Source organism: Eleutherodactylus coqui, chromosome 12 (genome assembly GCF_035609145.1).
Source record: "Eleutherodactylus coqui strain aEleCoq1 chromosome 12, aEleCoq1.hap1, whole genome shotgun sequence".
In the NCBI taxonomy this organism is placed as follows: domain Eukaryota; kingdom Metazoa; phylum Chordata; class Amphibia; order Anura; family Eleutherodactylidae; genus Eleutherodactylus; species Eleutherodactylus coqui.
In genome coordinates, this window is record NC_089848.1 from 16,493,952 (window position 1) to 16,512,698 (window position 18,747).

The 18,747-nt window shown below is 47.3% G+C and overlaps 1 protein-coding gene across 2 annotated transcripts in view; it reads left to right on the forward strand.

Annotated features, from left to right (window-relative positions):
* GOLGA4 (golgin A4) overlaps positions 1-18,747 on the forward strand; it is a 238,344-nt gene that overhangs the window by 40,171 nt on the left and 179,426 nt on the right. For both annotated transcript variants that reach the window (XM_066585713.1, XM_066585714.1), the window contains one exon: positions 15,172-15,289. In XM_066585713.1, coding sequence (XP_066441810.1) covers positions 15,172-15,289 — 118 coding nt within the window. The remainder of the gene's footprint in view (positions 1-15,171; positions 15,290-18,747) is intronic.

Consider the following 18,747-nt stretch of genomic DNA (forward strand, 5'->3'; position numbering starts at 1 on the left):
TGAACGCTGAGCCGGGAGCCTGCACTGTGGGGGGACCTGTTTTTTTATTTTTATTTTTTAAAACTCGTTTTATTGGACAATATGTATTTCGTACATTGCATGAATAAACAACTTTGGTTACATCATAGGCTCTTGTGTTTTATGTAATTACCTTTAAAAACATTACATTAACATAGGCTGGTATTGAATACAGTGTAGCATTGTATCTGCTCATGGTATCAGTGGAGGGCCGTAGCTTTCTTGTGTTTTACCGGTTTGTTCTAGATACGGTTGCTCTCAGCAGGCTTTGGAATCAGTCTTGTGTGAATATTGTACTTGTTGATCCGCACCATCTTTCCCATACCTTGTCGAATTTCTCGGGGCATTTTCTGTTTTTGTAGACTATTTTTTCATATGGTAGGATAGCATTCACTATGTTCTGCCATTTTGAGAGTGTCGGGGGGGGGGGGCGTCTATCCATCCATTGTAAGGCTATTGCCTTGCGGGCGTAGAATAGTGTCTTGGTGAGGAAAACCCTGTCATGGTATTGCCACTGCTCTTCGTCTAGAATGCCCAGTAGGCATACTGCTGGGTCTTGTGGTACCGGTATACCCATCAGTTGGGTTAGGAATTCCGTGATTTCTCCCCAGTATGTGTAGATATTGGGACAGCTCCATATTGGATGGTTGAAGTTTGCATTGGGGGCTCTACATCTATGGCACTGATTTGTGGGTATCCTCTTCATTTTGTGCAGTCTGATCGGTGTCAGATAGCACTGGTGTAGTATATATAATTGAGTCAGTTTATTCTTTGCAGCTGGTGACACCGCGGTGTACGTGGACATCGCGATTTCCCAGTCCTCACTGGTGAGAGTGGGAATGAGCTCTTTCCACCTCTCCACCGCTGTCATTGGCGTTTCGGGGATCTTGGATTGTAAGAGGTGGGTATACAACCTCGATATCAATCTTTTGGGTCCCTGGGTGCACAGTATCCCTATTAATGGGTATTGAGAGAAGGGTTGTCTGGGTTCTGGGAATTGTGCTCTTAAGGCGTGCCTAAGTTGTAGGTACCTATAGAAGCCCGTCTTGGGATTTGGTGTAGTTGTAGTTGCTCGAAGGAGATTAGTACTTGGTCAGTGTATAGGTGTTCTAAAGTAGTGACTCCTAAATTTATCCAGAATTGTTTGTCTGGTAGATTCAAAAGGTGTGGCAGTGCTCTATTGTCCCATAAGGGGGTCTCCAGAGGGGTGCCATCTCGTTTGGTCAGTAGCTTGCATGCCTGCCATACATTGGTCGCAAGTCTATGGATGGGTAGCATCTGTTTAGTCACCAGTCCTGGTTTCTCCAAGACAATCCAAAGAGACGCCTCCGAGAGGAAGAACATCAGGTGGTGCTCGGAGTTGGGGAGAGAAGAGCCTGATAGCCAGTGACAGATGTACCTGACCTGTCCCGCTAAATAATAGAGCTTGAAGTCTGGTAGTGCCATTCCTGCCATTTCTTTAGGTCGCTGTAGTGTGTCCATTTGAAGTTTGGCTCTGGTGTTCCCCCAAATGAATGATATTATTAGGGAGTTCGTCTTTTTAAAGAATTTCTGTGGTGTTGTTTCTGCATGCTCTAGGCAGTATAAGTACTTGGGGAGTATTATCATTTTTATGAGGTCTATTCTGCCTGCTACAGACAGTGGCAGAGAGCTCCAGGATTTCAGTTTTAATTGTAGGGTTGTCAGTAAGGGGGTGATGTTTAAGTCGAGGCTCAGGGTATGGTCTCTGGTAATGTGAATCCCGAGGTATTTAAACTGGGGGGTGACCTGTAGGTTACAGAATACTTCCCCCGTCTGCCAATTCTCTGGTCTTCAAGGCATATATGCGGATTTCTGCCAATTTATATGGAGGCCTGAGAAATTCCCAAATTGGTTTATTAGGGTGATAGCTAATGGTAGGGTGTTCCTGGGGTCCGACATATATAGTATTATGTCGTCTGCATATAGCCCTATCCTGTCTTCTCTGGGTCCCACCTGGACACCTCTATGAGGCGTGCTGTCGGATCCTCAAAGCCAGGGGTTCTATTGCAATTGCGAACAGGAAAGGGGAAAGCGGGCAGCCCTGTCGGGTCCCCCTGTGGAGCGGGAAGGAGGTGGAGGTCAGGCCGCTCACCACTACTCTAGCCGTCAGTGCCTTGTATAGAATAGAGATCCATCTAATCTAATGAATGCATCCCCAAATCCAAACTTCTGTAAGGTCTTCATCAAGTATGGCCATTCAACCGAGTCGAATGCCTTAGCTGCATCTAATGAGGCCAGGGCCCAGTCCGATCTCCACCTCCACCCCACCTTCGTAATCACCTGCGTCCTTCTAATGTTATCTGACGTGGACATTCCAGGGATGAAGCCTGTTTGGTCTGGGTGTATAATATGGCTTGGTTTAGGCGTGAAGCCAGTATTTTAGTGAGGATTTTGTAGTCCGTGTTCAGTAATGAAATAGGCCTGTACGAACTACAGTCTTAGGGGTTTTTTCTGGCTTTAGGATGAGGACTATGGTGGCCTCTAACATTGATTCTGGGAGCTGCTTTTTATTGAATATGTGGTCGTATAGGGAGAGTAGGTGTGGTGGTATTTCTTTTTTGTATTGTTGATAGACCTCTATCGGTAAGCCATCCGGCCCCGGGGTTTTGTTCTTTGCCATGTCGTTTATTGCTTCCTCAATCTCCTCGCTTGTTATGGGGGAGTCCAACAGGGATTTGTGGGCGTCTTGTAGCTCTGGGAATATTATGTCCGTTAAGTAAATTTCCAAGTCCTCTGGTGAGTAATCAGTCCGTGTTTGGTATAGATCATTATAATATTGTTGAAATCTATTTAGGATCTCTTTTGGGTCTGTGAGTGTTGCCCCTTGGGCTGATTTGACTCTCAGTACGGTCGGTGGCGCAGTTTCCTGCCGGGCCATCCAGGCTAATAGTTTGCTAGATTGATTTCCTAGTTCAAAAAAGGACTGTCGAGTATAGAAAAGGTTTCTCTGGGCTTTTTCTCTTAAGTATAGTAAGTAATTCCTGCCCGTCTGGAGCCATCTATCTCTTTTAGTGTCTGTTGGGTCTGCGATAAATTCTCTTTCTAGCAGTTGGCATTGCTCTGCTAATTTTTCTCCTTCTCGTAAAGTGGCTTTTTTTTATAAAGGAAATTGAGGATCTGAAGCATCCTCTGAAGTAAGACATAAATGGCTCCCACACTAGCGTCCTGTCTGAGTGTGCTTCATGTGCTTCATAGTAGATTTGGATCTGGTCCAGTATGCGGTCATTAGGGCCGAACAGCGAGAGCCAGAATGGATGTATTTTGAGTCTTTTATGTATAGTCAGACTCGGGTTTTTAAGAGCCATGTGGATTGGTGAGTGATCCAAGATTGAACGAGGGAGGAACTCTATGGAGTTAACTTTAGGGAATATTGAAGGAGACCCGAATATGTAATCAATGCAACTAAGCCCGTGATTGTGGGCTGCGTGGCAGGTATATTCTTGTGATTGTGGATGAAATATGCGCCACAAATCCAGCCACCCCGTCACCGATATGATAGAGGCCAGTCGGGTCACAGCGATGTCTCTTCCCCCCCCCCCCCCCCCCTCCGAGCACCACCCCCGAATCTGTCCGCAAGGGGGTCCATTATCATATTCATATCCCCCATGCAAATAATGGTTGCGTCTGGTGAGAAGGACGCAAATTGAATGCCGTCTGCTAAAATAGTTATTGTTGCTGGTGGTGGATTGTAGCAGCATAAAAGGACATATGGGTCATTATTGATTTTAGCTCTTAAAAATATATATCTCCCCTCTGGGTCTCTTTTAATTTGTTCTACTTCCCACCTAAGTGACCTTCCTATTAATAGAGATACCCCTCTGGAGTATGTCGTGTGACACGAGTGAGCGGACCACTGAACCCATGGTTTTAACAGGACTTTTGTAGTTTCGAGTGTAAGGTGGGTCTCCTGCAGACATAGTACATGCGGCCGCCAGGAGCGTATTAAGGAGTTTATTTCTGATCACTTTCTGGCTGATCCCATGCCCCTGACATTCCATGACACGAAAATTACCTCCGCCATAGGCAACGGCAGGTGGATCGAGTCCGGATAAATTTCTTTATAGTTTTCGGTCTGTCAGGAGTTCCCCCGTGGCACCCGGTTACATTTTTATCATACGTCATGCAACTGTATTTCAGTACATTTCTAACAGTATAGAGCACTTGATGTATACAACTCTTAAACATTGCGGTAATATATTACCAACTTGGAACTTAAACAACTTGTCTTTAAACAAGGGTTAAATTTAAATGCTTTCTCTACTGAGATACAATTTGTGGCGTACTAGTACTGGGGGAACCTACATAGGACAGCTTTAATCTTGGCTATACCTGAGGTATTGTTATGTTAATAGAACCGTAGTAGAAGCCGGCCTCAACCTGATGGTTTTTTTTACTGGGTGGGCCCCCTTGGAGGGTGAGGGTGAGTTTCCTCCCCTCTGGGCTTTTCAAATTCACGTTTATTCCATTTGAGTGCTGATTTTGGTTTGGGGGGGGGGGGGGAGGCGCAGGCTGCTGTTGCTTGGGGGGAGGTCATCTTGTTGCTGTCGTCTGAGGGGTGTGGGCTGAGTATTTACCCTAGACAGTAAGGGGTTAAGTTCCGTGTCTCAGGTTTGGACATTAACATATTATTTCTAGGGCGTTATTGCTGGCATATATTAAAAAAGCTTTAGGTATACATTTGCATATTTATACGAGAGTCCCGTCACCTAGAGGAAGGAAGGAAAATGGTTATGTATACGTTACTGTCCTTCTGGTGGACGTCTGGTAGCCAGCCAGTTTTCTGCTTCAGATGGTGAAGTAAAGAAGCGGGTGCATTCTCCATCCACTACTCGTAGTCGTGCCGGGTATGCCATGGAGTACGATATTTGCAGGTCTCGTAGTTTCCTTTTGGTTCCGATGAATGATGCTCGCTGTTTCTGGAGATCTGCTGAGAAAGCCGGGAATATGGATACTGTAGCGTTGTCGTACCGCAGGGGACCTCCTTTTCTTGCAGCTTGCAGGATTATGTCTGTCGTGGGAGTTGAGTAGCTTCGCCAGTAGGGGTCTAGGTGGTGCCCCAGGTATGGGTGGTTTCATGGGCACTCGGTGGGCTCGCTCGATTACAAAGACTTGTGAGAGTCCTGCATTAGGGAAAAGTTCACGGAGCCATTTCTCCATAAATTCTTCCGGTCTCTGCCCTTCAGCACGTTCTGGTAGACCCACTATACGTAAATTATTCCGCCGTGAACAGTATTCGAGGTCGTCCGCTTTTTGTCTCCAATATTCGGCCTTTTGTGTGAGGTCCCATATCGTGGCTGACATTGGAGAGAGCCAGTGTCATCTAATGTAGAGATTCTATCTTCTGTGCTTGTGACTCGTTCTCTCAAATTTTGAAGATCTTGCCTTAGTAGACTTACGTCGACCTTTACTTCATCGATTTTGCTAGTAAGAGTAGCGGTAGACGTCTGTATTGCGGATAGAAGTTGCTCAGACAGTCGCTGTAGGGTTTGGACCGTGCCCTCAGGTGGTCTTGGGCTGGTGTCTTTTGCCGCTGATGTTCCTGTTGTAGCGAGTGTAATGGGTTCAGGACCGGGGTCTTTACGGGCATCTCCCCTGGCGAACGCTTTTAGTTTGTCGGCTGCAGAGTTCTGTCTGGTAGGGCCCATTGTGAGACCTTTTGATGTTTCTCTCGAGAAAGTTGATTCTATAGGATGTTGGATTCCCGACAGGGGGCCTATAAATGTGTCTGTTCTGTTGCACAGCATCTTTGGAGTATGTGCTTTGTATGTTGATTAGTGGGTACTCCGCTGCTTAGGGGCTGCACTTTAATGATTGCTGTGGCACAGGTAGTGTCCTTTTGGTTGAGTGTGTAATATTCACTATATTCTGGGCACTGCTCTATTCTCCCCACTTTCCCTCTTGATGGCTGCTGGCTGCGTTATATCTTCTGTTTGCTAGGGGCCAGTAGTTATGCAGCAGAGAGGAGTAGATCAGAAGTGCTGGTGAGTAATTCCCTCACAGGGTTGTATGCGCTGCTTTATGTGCTGCTTTCTCTTCTGCTTGCTCTCTGCAGCGTCCCCCTCGGCCCCCCCCCCCCCGTGGTTTTGGCGGGAAAGGCCGCGGCTCCCGTTCTCAGGGCTGTATATAGGCGCCGTTTCGGGTGCTCTCCCTCCTGCCTCCCCACTCAATCAGCTCTGTCCCTGTGCTGTTTTTGCCGCTCCAGGAGCCTCTTCCGTGCGCTCCCCGAGCCTCCTCCCCCCCCCCCCCCCCCCGCGGCCGGCGCTTGTATTAAAGATGGCGGCGGCAGCGGTCGCAGGTCCGCTGCTGGTGTTACCTCCGCGGTGGGTGCTGTGTGCGCTCTGCGGACAGCTCGGCCTCCCCTCACTGCAGGCGGTGTTTGTTGGGTCCAGGGGCCCTCAGGATGGATTAAGGATGGCGTTTTTGGTTGGCTTAGGCAGGAGCCTCTCCTACATGCGGCCGGTCTGCTCGCCTGCTTGGCCACGCCCCCGTGGGGGGACCGGTTTACCTGTCCGGCGTCTTCTGCATTCTCCCTTCTGCCTCCAGGCCCTGCGATCATGTGACCGCTGGGTGCCACCTGACTCTAGCGGTCACATGATCGCTGAGCCGGGAGGCAGAAGGGAGAATGCGGAAGACGCCGGACAGGTAAACATGTCGTCCCCCCCCCACGGTGCAGTGAGCACCTGCACCCTCCTGAACTCTGTCAGTTCAGAAGGGTGCAGGGAAAATGTATTTTTTTCTCATCCATTCTCCCCAGTTTCAATTTATCTGGAGCTGGGGAGAATGGATGAGAAAAAATTATTGGATTGGAAAGGGTTAAGCTACTGGTCAAAAAATTTCTGGGGAAAGTAACTGCACAATCTGAGAAGCCAAGTCCCTTTTGGGGAGCCTGACCTCTTGCATTCCAGGGGTAGCCTGGGCTCAGGCGCACACCAGTCCTCTCTAGGGACCAGAATGCGCTTAGAGAATGCGGGGAAAGTGTCTCTGCGCTGGTGGATGTCATTTGCGAACCTGTTGAGGGGAATTCACTGGATTCAGAATCCGGCTCTTTGCGTCATAACAGACGCGAGTGCCTGGGGATGGGGTGCTCATATAGGAGCCCAATTTCTGCGGGGGCCATGTCCCTCGGGGGTAAAGGGTCAATCATCCAATTACAGGGAGCTCCGGGCGATTTGGGAGACCCTTTAGCGTCTAGGAGAAAGTGTATACAACCAGCATCTAAAAATCTTATCAGACAATACCACGTCAGTAGCCCACGTTCGGTGTCAAGGAGGAACAAGGTTCCCAGCTTTACAAAAAGTCTCACAAAAAAAAAAATCTTCCACTGGGCGGAAGCTCGAGTGCTGTCAGGTTCAGCGACGCACCTAAAGAGTGCATTGAATCAGAGGGCAGACTTCCTCCAACAGAAGGCGTATAGACCCCGTAGAGTGGTCCCTATCGCAGGAAGCCTTCAGGACTCTGACTGTCAGGTGGGGGTCCCCACGGATCGACCTGTTCGCCACAAAAAAAAAAAAAAAAAAAAAAAAAGCTAAGTGGAGAACTTCTTCTCCCTCAAGCCAGGGGATCAACCGACAGCAGTAGATGCCCTAAACCAGAACTGGGGTGGGGGGCTGGTCTATGCATTTCTGCCAATCCCTCTGATCCCGAAAGTACTCCAGCACTTTTGTTCCCAGAGATGTACTCTAATACTAATGGCTCCCTTCTGGCCAATGAGGAGCTGGTTCGGCCCCCTAAAAAACTTAAGCTTACAGGATCCAGTTCTCCTTCCTTCCCAAGCAGACCTACTAATGCAGGGCCCTCTAAACCACCCAAACATAGACAGGCCCCGCTTGGCAACATGGATTTTGAAGAATCCATACTGTTATGCAAGGGTTTCTCCGAAAAAGTAACCCAGACCCTTTTGTCTAGCAGGAAAGTAACAACTAAACATATCTACGAGAAGGTCTGTAAGAAGTATATTCTTTGGGGTCAGGAAAGGAAATTGCAGGCTTCTTCTCGGGACATCCCCACAATCTTGGAATTTCTACAGAAAGGCCTGGACATGGGCCTCTCCCCAAACACATTGAGGGTCCAGATAGCGACCCTTAGTGTCCTGTTCAACGCCAAATTATCCTAAGTCAAGTGGGGCAGTAGGTTCTTGACAGCGGCAGACAGGTTGAAGCCAAAAACCACACATCTATTCCCTGACTGGAACCTAAATTGGGTCCTCAGAGCTCTGTCTTCAGAACCATTTGAGCCATTAGAATCACTCCCAATAAGAATGCTAACGATAAAAACAGTCTTCTAAGTGGCAATTATTTCAGCCAGGCGGGTTAGTGAACTACAGGCTCTATCCATCCACCACTCCTTTCTTAAAATCACAAATACTAAAATCGTGTTTAAATCAGATCCCACTTTCGAGCGATCTAACACAGCGGTTGATGAAGCAGGAGGAGTCGCAAAAGTATCCACCACAGGTATACAGCTGAAGCAGCAGGTGTCGCAAAAGTATCCACCACAGGTATACAGTGAAAGTCTCATTAAATCCTTTACGCTTCCTGTGAACGCTGCAATCCAGTATCTAGGATAACTTTGGTAACATGAAACAGAAGAAATAATACATACCAACCAGCGCTGATCCTCAGAACCCGAGGAGGAGGCGGAGGCATAATAAGCCCAAGTTCTGACTGAGGTAAGACCCGCAATACTGTGTGGGAAGCGTGTAAGTGGGCACAGGGTCAGACTCTGTCCTAGCCCCCACCTGGTTGACCCACTGTGCCATCAGTTACGTTTCCTTTCATCGCTCCAAAGACTGGATGAACCACAAAGAAGTTCCACAGGCCCAACCTGGTGCAGTTGCCCCCACCAGGACCTCTGCCCACACCCTCAGCAATCGTGTACATAAAGCAGACTCGGATGCTAGTACAGCTGTGAACGTCTCATTAATTCAGTTGCGCTTCTTTTGACTGGTCCAAACCAGTGTCTCAGATAACTGTGATAACACGAGAGTAAATACATGTTGACCAGCGCTGACCCCAAGCAGGAGGAGGAGGTGGCATAATAAGCCAGAGAAACCGTTACCAAGGTAACATAGTAACATAGTAACATAGTATGTAAGGCCGAATGAAGACATTGTCCATCTAGTCCAGCCTGTCTATCCTACTGTGTTGATCCAGAGGAAGGCAAAAAACCCCAAGGCCAGAAGTCAATTAGCCCTTTTGGGGAAAAAAATTCCTTCCCGACTCCCTAATGGCAATCAGACTGTTCCCTGGATCAACCCCTAATAGTTCCTACCTGCCTATATACCAGGATTGACACTTAACCTAATATTTATATCCTGTAATATCCTTCTTCTCCAGAAAGACATCAAGTCCCCTTTTAAACTCCTCTATGGATTTTGCCACCACCACTTCCTCCGGTAGAGAGTTCCACAGTCTAACTGCTCTTACAGTAAAGAACCCCTTTCTGTGTTGGTGATGAAACCTACTTTCCTCTAATCGTAGCGGATGTCCTCTTGTTACCGTCGTGGTCCTGGGTGTAAACAGATCGCGGGAGAGATCCATGTGTTGTCCCCTCATGTACTTATACATGGTTATTTGGTCGCCTCTTAACCTTCTTTTTTCTAGAGTAAATAGTCCCAATTTGGACAGCCTCTCTGGGTATTCCAGTCCCGTCATTCCATGTATTAGTTTAGTCGCTCTTCTTTGAACCCCCTCAAGCACTGTGACATCTTTCCTGAGCACCGGTGTCCAGAATTGTACGCAGTATTCCATGTGAGGTCTGACAAGTGCCTTATATAGTGGGAGGATAATGTTCTCGTCCTTCGCCCCTATTCCTCTTTTGATGCACCCCAAGACTTTATTTGCCTTTGCAGCGGCTGACTGGCATTGGTTACTCCAGTTTAGTCTATTATCCACTAATACCCCTAGATCCTTTTCCATATCACTTTTCCCTAGTGGTACCCCATTAAGTGAATATTCGTGACATCCGTTCCTCTTGCCCATGTGCATAGTCTTACATTTTTCAACATTGAACTTCATTTGCCATTTTTCTGCCCAAGCCCCCAGCTTATCCAGGTCCGTTTGTAGCCACATATTGTCCTCCGTTGCATTAATTACATTGTATAATTTTGTGTCATCTGCAAATATTGATATTTTGCTGTGCAGCCCCTCTATCAGGTCATTAATAAATATGTTGAACAGAGTGGGGCCTAATACTGAACCCTGTGGCACCCCGCTAGCGACTGTGGTCCAATCAGAGTACGAACCATTTATTACCACCCTCTGCTTTCTATCGTTGAGCCAATTTTTTACCCACTTACACACGTTTTCGCCCAGTCCGAGCTGCCTCATTTTGTATATTAGCCTATTATGTGGCACGGTGTCAAAGGCTTTAGAGAAGTCCAGATATACAAGATCAATAGATTCTCCCTGGTCCAGCTTAGAGCTTACTTCATCGTAGAAACTGATCAGATTTGTCTGACATGAGCGACCCTTCATGAATCCATGCTGGTGAGGAGTTATTCCCTTAATCTCCTTGAGGTACTCATCGATGGCGTCTCTCAGAATCCCCTCGAAAATTTTTCCCGTTACTGAAGTGAGACTTACTGGCCTGTAGTTACCAGGCTCACTTTTGCTCCCTATGCAATGCTATGTGTGGGAAGCACGTGAGCGGGCCCAGAGCAGGCTCGGTCCCAGCTTCCACCTTGTGTGACCCAAGGCGCCGTGAGTTACATAGCTATGGGAAACAATTCATTTTGTGTATGTTTCAGATAGCTGAACAACGCAATGGGAAAGCCATCTGCACTCTGCACCCTACCCAAGTCATTGTGTATTTGTGCCAGATAGCTGAACACCGCGCTGGGAAACCTTTGTGCACCCACAGCATAGGCGAGCCCCTGAAACGCAGGGACAGTATTAAATATGAGAAATGAGGGTTCCCAAACATGGCAGAGTTTCACCCCGCCCAGGACCTTTGCTTCTGCCCACTTCATTCTTTGTATGTGTCAGATAGCTGAACACCACAATGGGAAAGCCTTCTGTGCTCTACCCAAGTCATTCAGTGTATTTGTGCCAGATAGCTAAAACACCGTGCTGGGAAACCTTTGTGCACCCACAGCGTAGGTGAGCCCATGAAACCCATGGACAGCATGAATTATGAAAAAATGAGAGTGCCCAAACATGGCAGAGTTTCACCCTGCCCAGGACCTTGGCCTCTGCCCACACTTCTGCCCAATTCATTCTGTGTATGTGTCAGACAGCTGAACAATGCAGTAGGAAAGCCTTTGTGCACCCACAGTAGAGGCGAACCCATCAAACCTTTCTGTAGCAATAGTATAGGTGAACCCCCTGAAACATTTCTGTAGCAAGAGTATAAGCAAAACCCTTAAACCTTTTTGTAGCAATAGTATAGGCGAACCCCTCAAAACATTTGTGTAGAGAGTATAGGTAGACCCCAGAAAATTTTCTGCAGCAAGTGTATAGGGGAACCCCTGAAGCATTTCTGTAGCAAGTGTATAGGGGAACCCCTGAAGCATTTCTGTAGCAAGAGTATAGGCGGACCCCTGAAGCATTTCTGTAGCAAGAGTATATGCGGATCCCTGAAAAATTGCTTAACCCCGAGGGCTAGTGAAACCCATAAGCCTTTTTTTAAAGATGCAGCTCGTTGTTGCTTAATTTATAACAGAGCCTGGGAGGCAGCCCTACGAAAACATTGGTTTTAACAAAGCCTTTTGGCCCGCAGAAAAATTGGCAGTTCAGCGTGATGACCGGCTGTTGGAGGAGGAGGAGGAGGAGTAATATCCGAGAGGGATAGACCAAGCTACTTCTCCCCTTTTTTGGGGTGATAGAGGATGAATATTTCTCCTGTTGCAGCTAAAAGAATCTTTAGGATCCGCTGCTTTCCACCGGTGGAGAAGAGAAGTCTGGGGAAATCCAGCCTTTGTCATCTTTATGACTGTAAACAGCACTTAACACCCTCTCTGACAAGACGCTAGCGGCAGGGCAGGCCAGCATCTCCAGGGCGTACAGCAGAAGTTCGTGTCACATGTCTAGCTTTGACACCCAATAGTTGTACGGAGCAGAGGCATCACGGAGAACGGTAGTACGATCGGCTATGTACTCCCTCCGACTCAGTCTTGACTGGGGAGTGGTGGCACAGTCTTGCTGGGGAGTCATAAAGCTGGCAAAGGCCTTGGAGAGTGTTCCCCTCCCTGCGCTGGACATGCTGCCTGATCCCCGCACCTCCCCTGCTAGTTGGCCCTCTGAACTGCATCTTCTGCCGCTAGCGCTGTCAGATGGGAACTTGAGCATCACTTTTTCTATCAGGGCCCTGTGGTATTGCATCATTCTCGTACCCATTTCCTCTTCGGGAATGAGAGTGGAAAGGTTCTCCTTATACCGTGGCTCGAGAAGGGTGTACACCCAGTAATCTGTGTTGGCCAGAATGCGTCTAACGCGAGGGTCACAGGAAAGCCAGCCATGTGTGCCAGAGTCCCAGTACGCAACACATTGCTGTCCTCACTAGTAGGATGATTTTCAGGATCCTCCTCCCCCCTCCTCCACCTCAGCTCATACATGCTGAACAGTTGAGAGGGAAGCAGCATGGGTACCCTCTGCAATGTGGCCAGCAGTATCTTCCCCCTCCTGCTGCTCCTCCTCCTTCAAAACACGCTGAGATATAGACGTGAGGGTGGTCTGGCTATCAAGCAACATACTGTCATCCCCCGTCTCCTGTTCTAACCGCAAAGCATTGGCCTTTATGCTTAGCAGCGAACTTCTCAGCAGGCAAAGCAGCGGGATGGTAACGCTAATATGGCCGCATCGCTGCTCACCATTTTGGGTAGACTCCTCAAAGTTTCTAGCAGTGTGCTCCCGTTGTTACTGCTCTGCACTGTATTCTGCCTTGTAGCAGTGTGCTCCCGTTGTTACTGCTCTGCACTGTAGTCTGCCTTGTAGCAGTGTGCTCCCGTTGTTACTGCTCTGCACTGTAGTCTGCCTTCTAGCAGTGTGCTCCCGTTGTTCCTGCTCTGCACTTCTAGCAGAGCCTGTGTGCTGCCGGCCTCACTCAAGCAGGGGGGCGTGGCTTCACCTCCTGCTATGGCCGGGCTCATGGCAGAAGCTGGAGATGCAGGGGCTGAGGGCAGAGAGCAGGGCTCTGATGTCGGCTGTTTTCCCTCCTGTTGGTGAGCCCCTCCGCTGCTAGAGGTGCCTATCGAGGTATGTTGCTGGGCACTTCACTGGCTGCTGTCAGCAGCGCTGGGCCTCCCTGCACAGGCACATGCCAGTTAACCCCCGGCTGTTGTGTCTAAGTGGAGCTGGTGTGGGGAGGCTCCCGATGGCTCTACAGACTCTTTCAGCAGGGCTGGGATGGGTCAGACGGGTGGTGCCCACTATGTTACTGGCCTGTTCCTGGTCTGTCAGCTGGATGTTGCTCCTTGTGTAGCTCTCTGAGGCCGGGTGTGCAGCAGGAGCTTACCTATCTGCAGCTCTCCATGCTAGCGTCGGAACAGGAAGTCTGGACTATTGGGTTCTTGATGTCAGGATCCCTGCTTAACCGCAGCCTACACTAGCACTTTCCCTATCTCAGCGTCTGCAGCTCTTTCTCTAGCCTCTGCCAGCATGCGTTTGAGGCAAGCCGTGGGCGGCACCAGTTTAAGTACTCGGCGGTCACCTGATCGACCCAGCCACTCACTGCTGTAGACGCGCACAGGGCTGGCACGTCAGAGCAGGAAGTGGTAATGCCTGCCCTACATGTTTATTGGCTAAAAAATGGCGCTAAACATGCAGGGAAGGGAAATGAAAGTGACTTGAGTACTGCGTGTTGCTTGACTCGAGTACCGAGCATCTCGAGCAGCCTAATACTTGAACGAGCATCAAGCTCGGACTAGTGTGCTTGCTCATCTCTTCTGATGACCTATCGTTTGAATAGTTCATCAGTAGTTGATGGACGGGGTCTGCCTCATGGGACCCATATCTGGTGTACTGTTGGTGCAGTGCACCAGATGTTCTTATCAGTGGTCATGGCAGGAAGTAGCAGCACCATACTTCTCTTAAAGGGGTTGTCTCACGCCGAAACGGGTTTTTTTTTTTATTCAATAGGCCCCCCGTTCGGCGCGAGACAAACCCAAGGGATGGGTTAAAAAAAAAAAAGTTTATTACTTAAATTCCCGCGCTGCGGCGACTTCTTTCTTCCTTTACCAAGATGGCCGCCGGGATCTTCACCCACGATGCACCGCGGGTCTTCTCCCATGGTGCACTGTGGGCTCTGTGCGGTCCATTGCCGATTCCAGCTTCCTGATGGGCTGGAATAGGCACATGTGACGGGGCGGAGCTACGAGGACCAGCTCTCCGGCACGAGCGGCCCCATTCACCAGGGAGAAGACCGGACTGCGCAAGCGCGTCTAAAAACGCCAGAAGACAGCGAATTTAGACGGATCCATGGCGACGGGGACGCTAGCAACGGAGCAGGTAAGTGAATAACTTCTGTATGGCTCATAATTAATGCACGATGTATATTACAAAGTGCATTAATATGGCCATACAGAAGTGCTGAACCCCACTTGATTTCACGAGACAACCCCTTTAATTTCAGGACATCACAACCTGTCCTGACCGTATGTAAAGTAGGAAGTGTAAGAAGTGTGGCGTTCCCACTTCCTACCGTGACCACTTATGACAACATCCGACCCATTGCACTGATAGTGCAGTCAGCTGGTGGACGTGGTTCCCAGGTGGTGGACCCACCAGAGAATAGGTTATCAGTTCAAAATGCCAGAAATACCCTTTTAATGTCAATGTAGACTTTAATGAGTTTTTTTTTTTTCTTTGAAGTTTAAGTCCCACTGGGTGACAGAGGTTACCAGCTAGATAGTTTTATCATGAATAAACTTCTTGGTTTTGTCTATCATTCCAATAAGCCTTTGTTACTGTTTATAATACTTACTACTCAATATATGAAAGAAATAAGGCTTCAGTTATACTTATGTAATAGAGCTCTGTGCAGAAGAACCAAAACCTTAGCAAGAGCCCTTCTGTTTACACATGACAGGATGTCATCCCGTACTTGTAATTCTACTGTGTACCTATATAGATTTTGAAGGAGCCGTATTACTGCTGTGACTGCAGCCTACATGTGGACTGCTGTTTTTTTCTTTAGGTAACTTTACTTAAACAGCGGCTTGGAAAAGGAGAAATGAACAAATCAGTCACTTTATCAGAGTCTGAGGACCAGAGCAAGGAACATGAAGGTGATGCGGAAAGCATTCCCATATCTGGTAAGTACAGAAGTGTAAAAATGTACCGTATTTTTCGCTTTATAAGACGCACTTTTTCCGACTCCAAAGCGAGGGGGGGGGGGGAGTTCCTGCGTCTTATAAAGCGAATGTGGCGAAAATTCATTCCAATCGCCATTTTTAGCGCGATCGCAAATTTAACGCGCGGACGCGATTTATTTGGCGCGATTGCGCCTTAAATTCGCGATCGCGTGAACAAATGTGCGATCAGTTAGAAGCTTTCTCTCCTCCTGTCAAAAAAACCCCAAAACATTACTCCCCTCCCCCGGCGTTTTGCGGCGCTGCTGCAGGCTGTCGCTCCCTCCTGGTCCCCGGCAGAGCATTGCTTTCTGGACGCAGGGCATGAAATCCCCTCCTCCAGAAAGCTAATACTGTGATTGACTAACACACGCCGTCAGCCAATCACAGCCATTCAATGACATTGAATGGCTGTGATTGGCTAACATGCATGCGCCTTCAGCCAATCACAGTATTAGCTTTCTGGAGGTGGGGATTTCAAGCCCTGCGTCCAGAAAGCAATGCTCTGCCGGGGACCAGGAGGGAGCGACAGCCTGCAGCAGCGCCGCAGAACGCCGGGGGAGGTGAGTACTGATTTTTTTTTCCTCCCTATTTTCCTGCTCTAAAACGGGGGTGCGTCTTATAAGGCGAAAAATACGGTATCTATAAAATGTCTGTGCAGAAGTGAGGAAGAAGTCTGTATAGTAATACTTTTACATGGGCTTAAAGAGGATGTGTCGTATCCTCGGGGTAGTGGGGCTGGCTGCATGGCCCTGCTCAGTAATGTCCTTCATTGATAGTGAGTAAAGGAGACCACCCACTTGACAGATTCACAGCGTTCGGAGCCAAAACTAAATAAGGTTAGAGGAGAAGATGCAAAAGATGAACTGCACCAGTGTCAGCGGGGCTGGGGCTGCAAAGCTATGCAGCCAGTCCCACTGACCTGAGGATGAGACAGGTCTGCACTAAATAGGCCCTGCACTTTCAACAAGATTTGCATAAATCAATAGTACAGGAAAATAGAAGGATCTTTTGTAATCTTATCAAAGAAAAATACATCTTCCACTTACCAGGTTCCTTTTCCTTCTATACTGTTCACTTAAGGTGCAATTACACACACAGATGATCTCTCAAAATTTGTCGGAAACTGAGTTTTGAACGATCATTTTGCATAGGTTCTAATAGACTAATCAGTAATAAATGAAGCTAGTCGGTTAATTTGCATGTATTTAGAGAACAGCAAGTGGTCTATTCTCTAAATACATCACTTTTGTTCTCCAGCAGGACAGCAGCTGTTAAAGAATGTTTTCAGCACTGCCCGCGGAGAACTCGGAACACAATGGCTAGTGTTATTTCTCTTGTACACACATGGTTGCTTATTCTGAAAAGTTATCTGAACGTATAGGCAGGGCTCCAGATTGTGACCACAATGGTTGCCAGTGCAGCCCAAAATGTTGAAAATGACAACAGGAATTTTATAGTCTTGTTGCCATTTGCAAACAGCCCCAGAATAATACAAAATGCAGCCCCCTTATAATAGACTCTGCAGTCAGCCATTCTGGCGCAGCTTTTTTAGTTTAGGTGTGGAATGCCGTATGGCGATCGGTCAGCGTAACACTTACAGGCTGGAGGGCTTAAAGTGAGCTGGGCAAATTCGACCCGGGAAGAATTGTGTGCTATTGCTTGGCTCTATGGTACACATTTTGCTACATTGTGTTAAATGTGTAGTGCATTAAGGGCCCGATTTACAGCAAACTATTTTCATTTGAGCGAATGAAGTATACCGGCAGATACATTGTTGGCTCGTTCAAACGAGATATCATTCAGTCATTCACATTTGCTGTAGAAGTGAATGAGAATGATTGAACAAGTGTAATTTAAACTGATTTTTATGCCTGCATAAAATGAACAATGAATAAAAAGTGAATGACTAGACCGGTCGTTGGCTGCATTTACACTGAAAGATTACCGTTCACTTTTGCTCGTTTGAGCAATTTATGTGACGAGTAATCGTTCTGTCTAAAAGGGCCCTAAGGGATCTTAGGGCCCTAAGTTGTATTGAACTGTCATGCTTTGCTGGCACTGTACAGCAGATCTATTCACTTGCATTACAATGTTCACTTACTGCCAGAAAGCCTTGCAAAATGTTTCTAAAGGCCCATTTAGACACAACGATTATCGCCCAAAATTCACTCAAAGGCCAACTTTTGAGCGATAACGCTTGTCTAAACGTGCGGCCATCGTGCACTATTCAATGACTCTTCAGCGGCGCATGTTGATTTTCTCAGCAGGCAGGGCTGTTGATATTCTTTGAGCTGTCTTCCCGCTGGCAGTTTTCAGCGGGACAGCAGCTGAAAGCTCCGAGAACAATACAGCTGTTTGCATATACAAAACAGCTGCTTTGTTCTCGGAGCTATCTGGGTGCTATCCCGCTCCTCCTGCCTTAACTCTTAAGTAGTTAATTGTCTAGATTTATGCAAATCTGATTGCTCAAAACTGTCACTCAAACTGTCGTTTGAGCGATTTTTTTGAGCAATTCTCTTTCAGTGTAAAAGGGCCTTACAACAATTATAATGGGAAATGACCATTGTCAAACACGTTGGATGCTCTTTTTGATTCTACCAGTAATAACCTGAATTAGTAATATCCTGCACACTTTGCAGCAGAATGTGTAATGCAGTTTATGGCAGCCTATATTCTGTGTATCTCAGGGCCATTTTGCACCAGCTAATTATCAGACATAACCGTTCTTCCTAAAATTCATTCACCTGATATTCTGCCCATGTAAAAGAGCCAGCAATCAGCTGACAAACGAGCAAGCCATTTCCTATTGGCTGGTCATTGAATTTTATTAAGCAAAGAAATGATCACGGATTGTCTATACATCAACCTATGTGAATAGGGGGACAGTCAGCTTGTGGGGACTAACAATTGGACTGAAGATCAGTTGTCCACAAAAGCAAAGGGGTAAAACAAAATTATACTAGCACTGATCCAGCTTAGTGTCGATCAGCTTAGTTTAGAAGCCAAAAGCACCTAGGTTATTCTTTAGTCTGGAGGACTGATGGGTACGCTGTAAACTAAAAATGGACACAATATTTTAAGAAGTTTGAATCAAAATATTGCTACGTATTTTAATAGGTTAACTGCATTCACTAGCAGTAGGGGTGGCCTTCTACCAAGTATAGACTGACTGAATATTGTTCAAATGAGCGAAAGCTAACAATAATTATTCGGTTTAAACACGAACTAACGATGAATGATGGGTTGCTTTTCTCTTGCCCGTTTTCTGCAGTCATAAAAATAGTTGTTAGCTCGTTCACTTCTCATTTGGTTTAAGCAGCACTCGTTCTGTCCCTCATTACTTATATAGTGAATGTGTAAGACTAAACGACTTCTCGTTTGAATGAGCCGACAATGTATTTGCCTGTATAAACAGAATA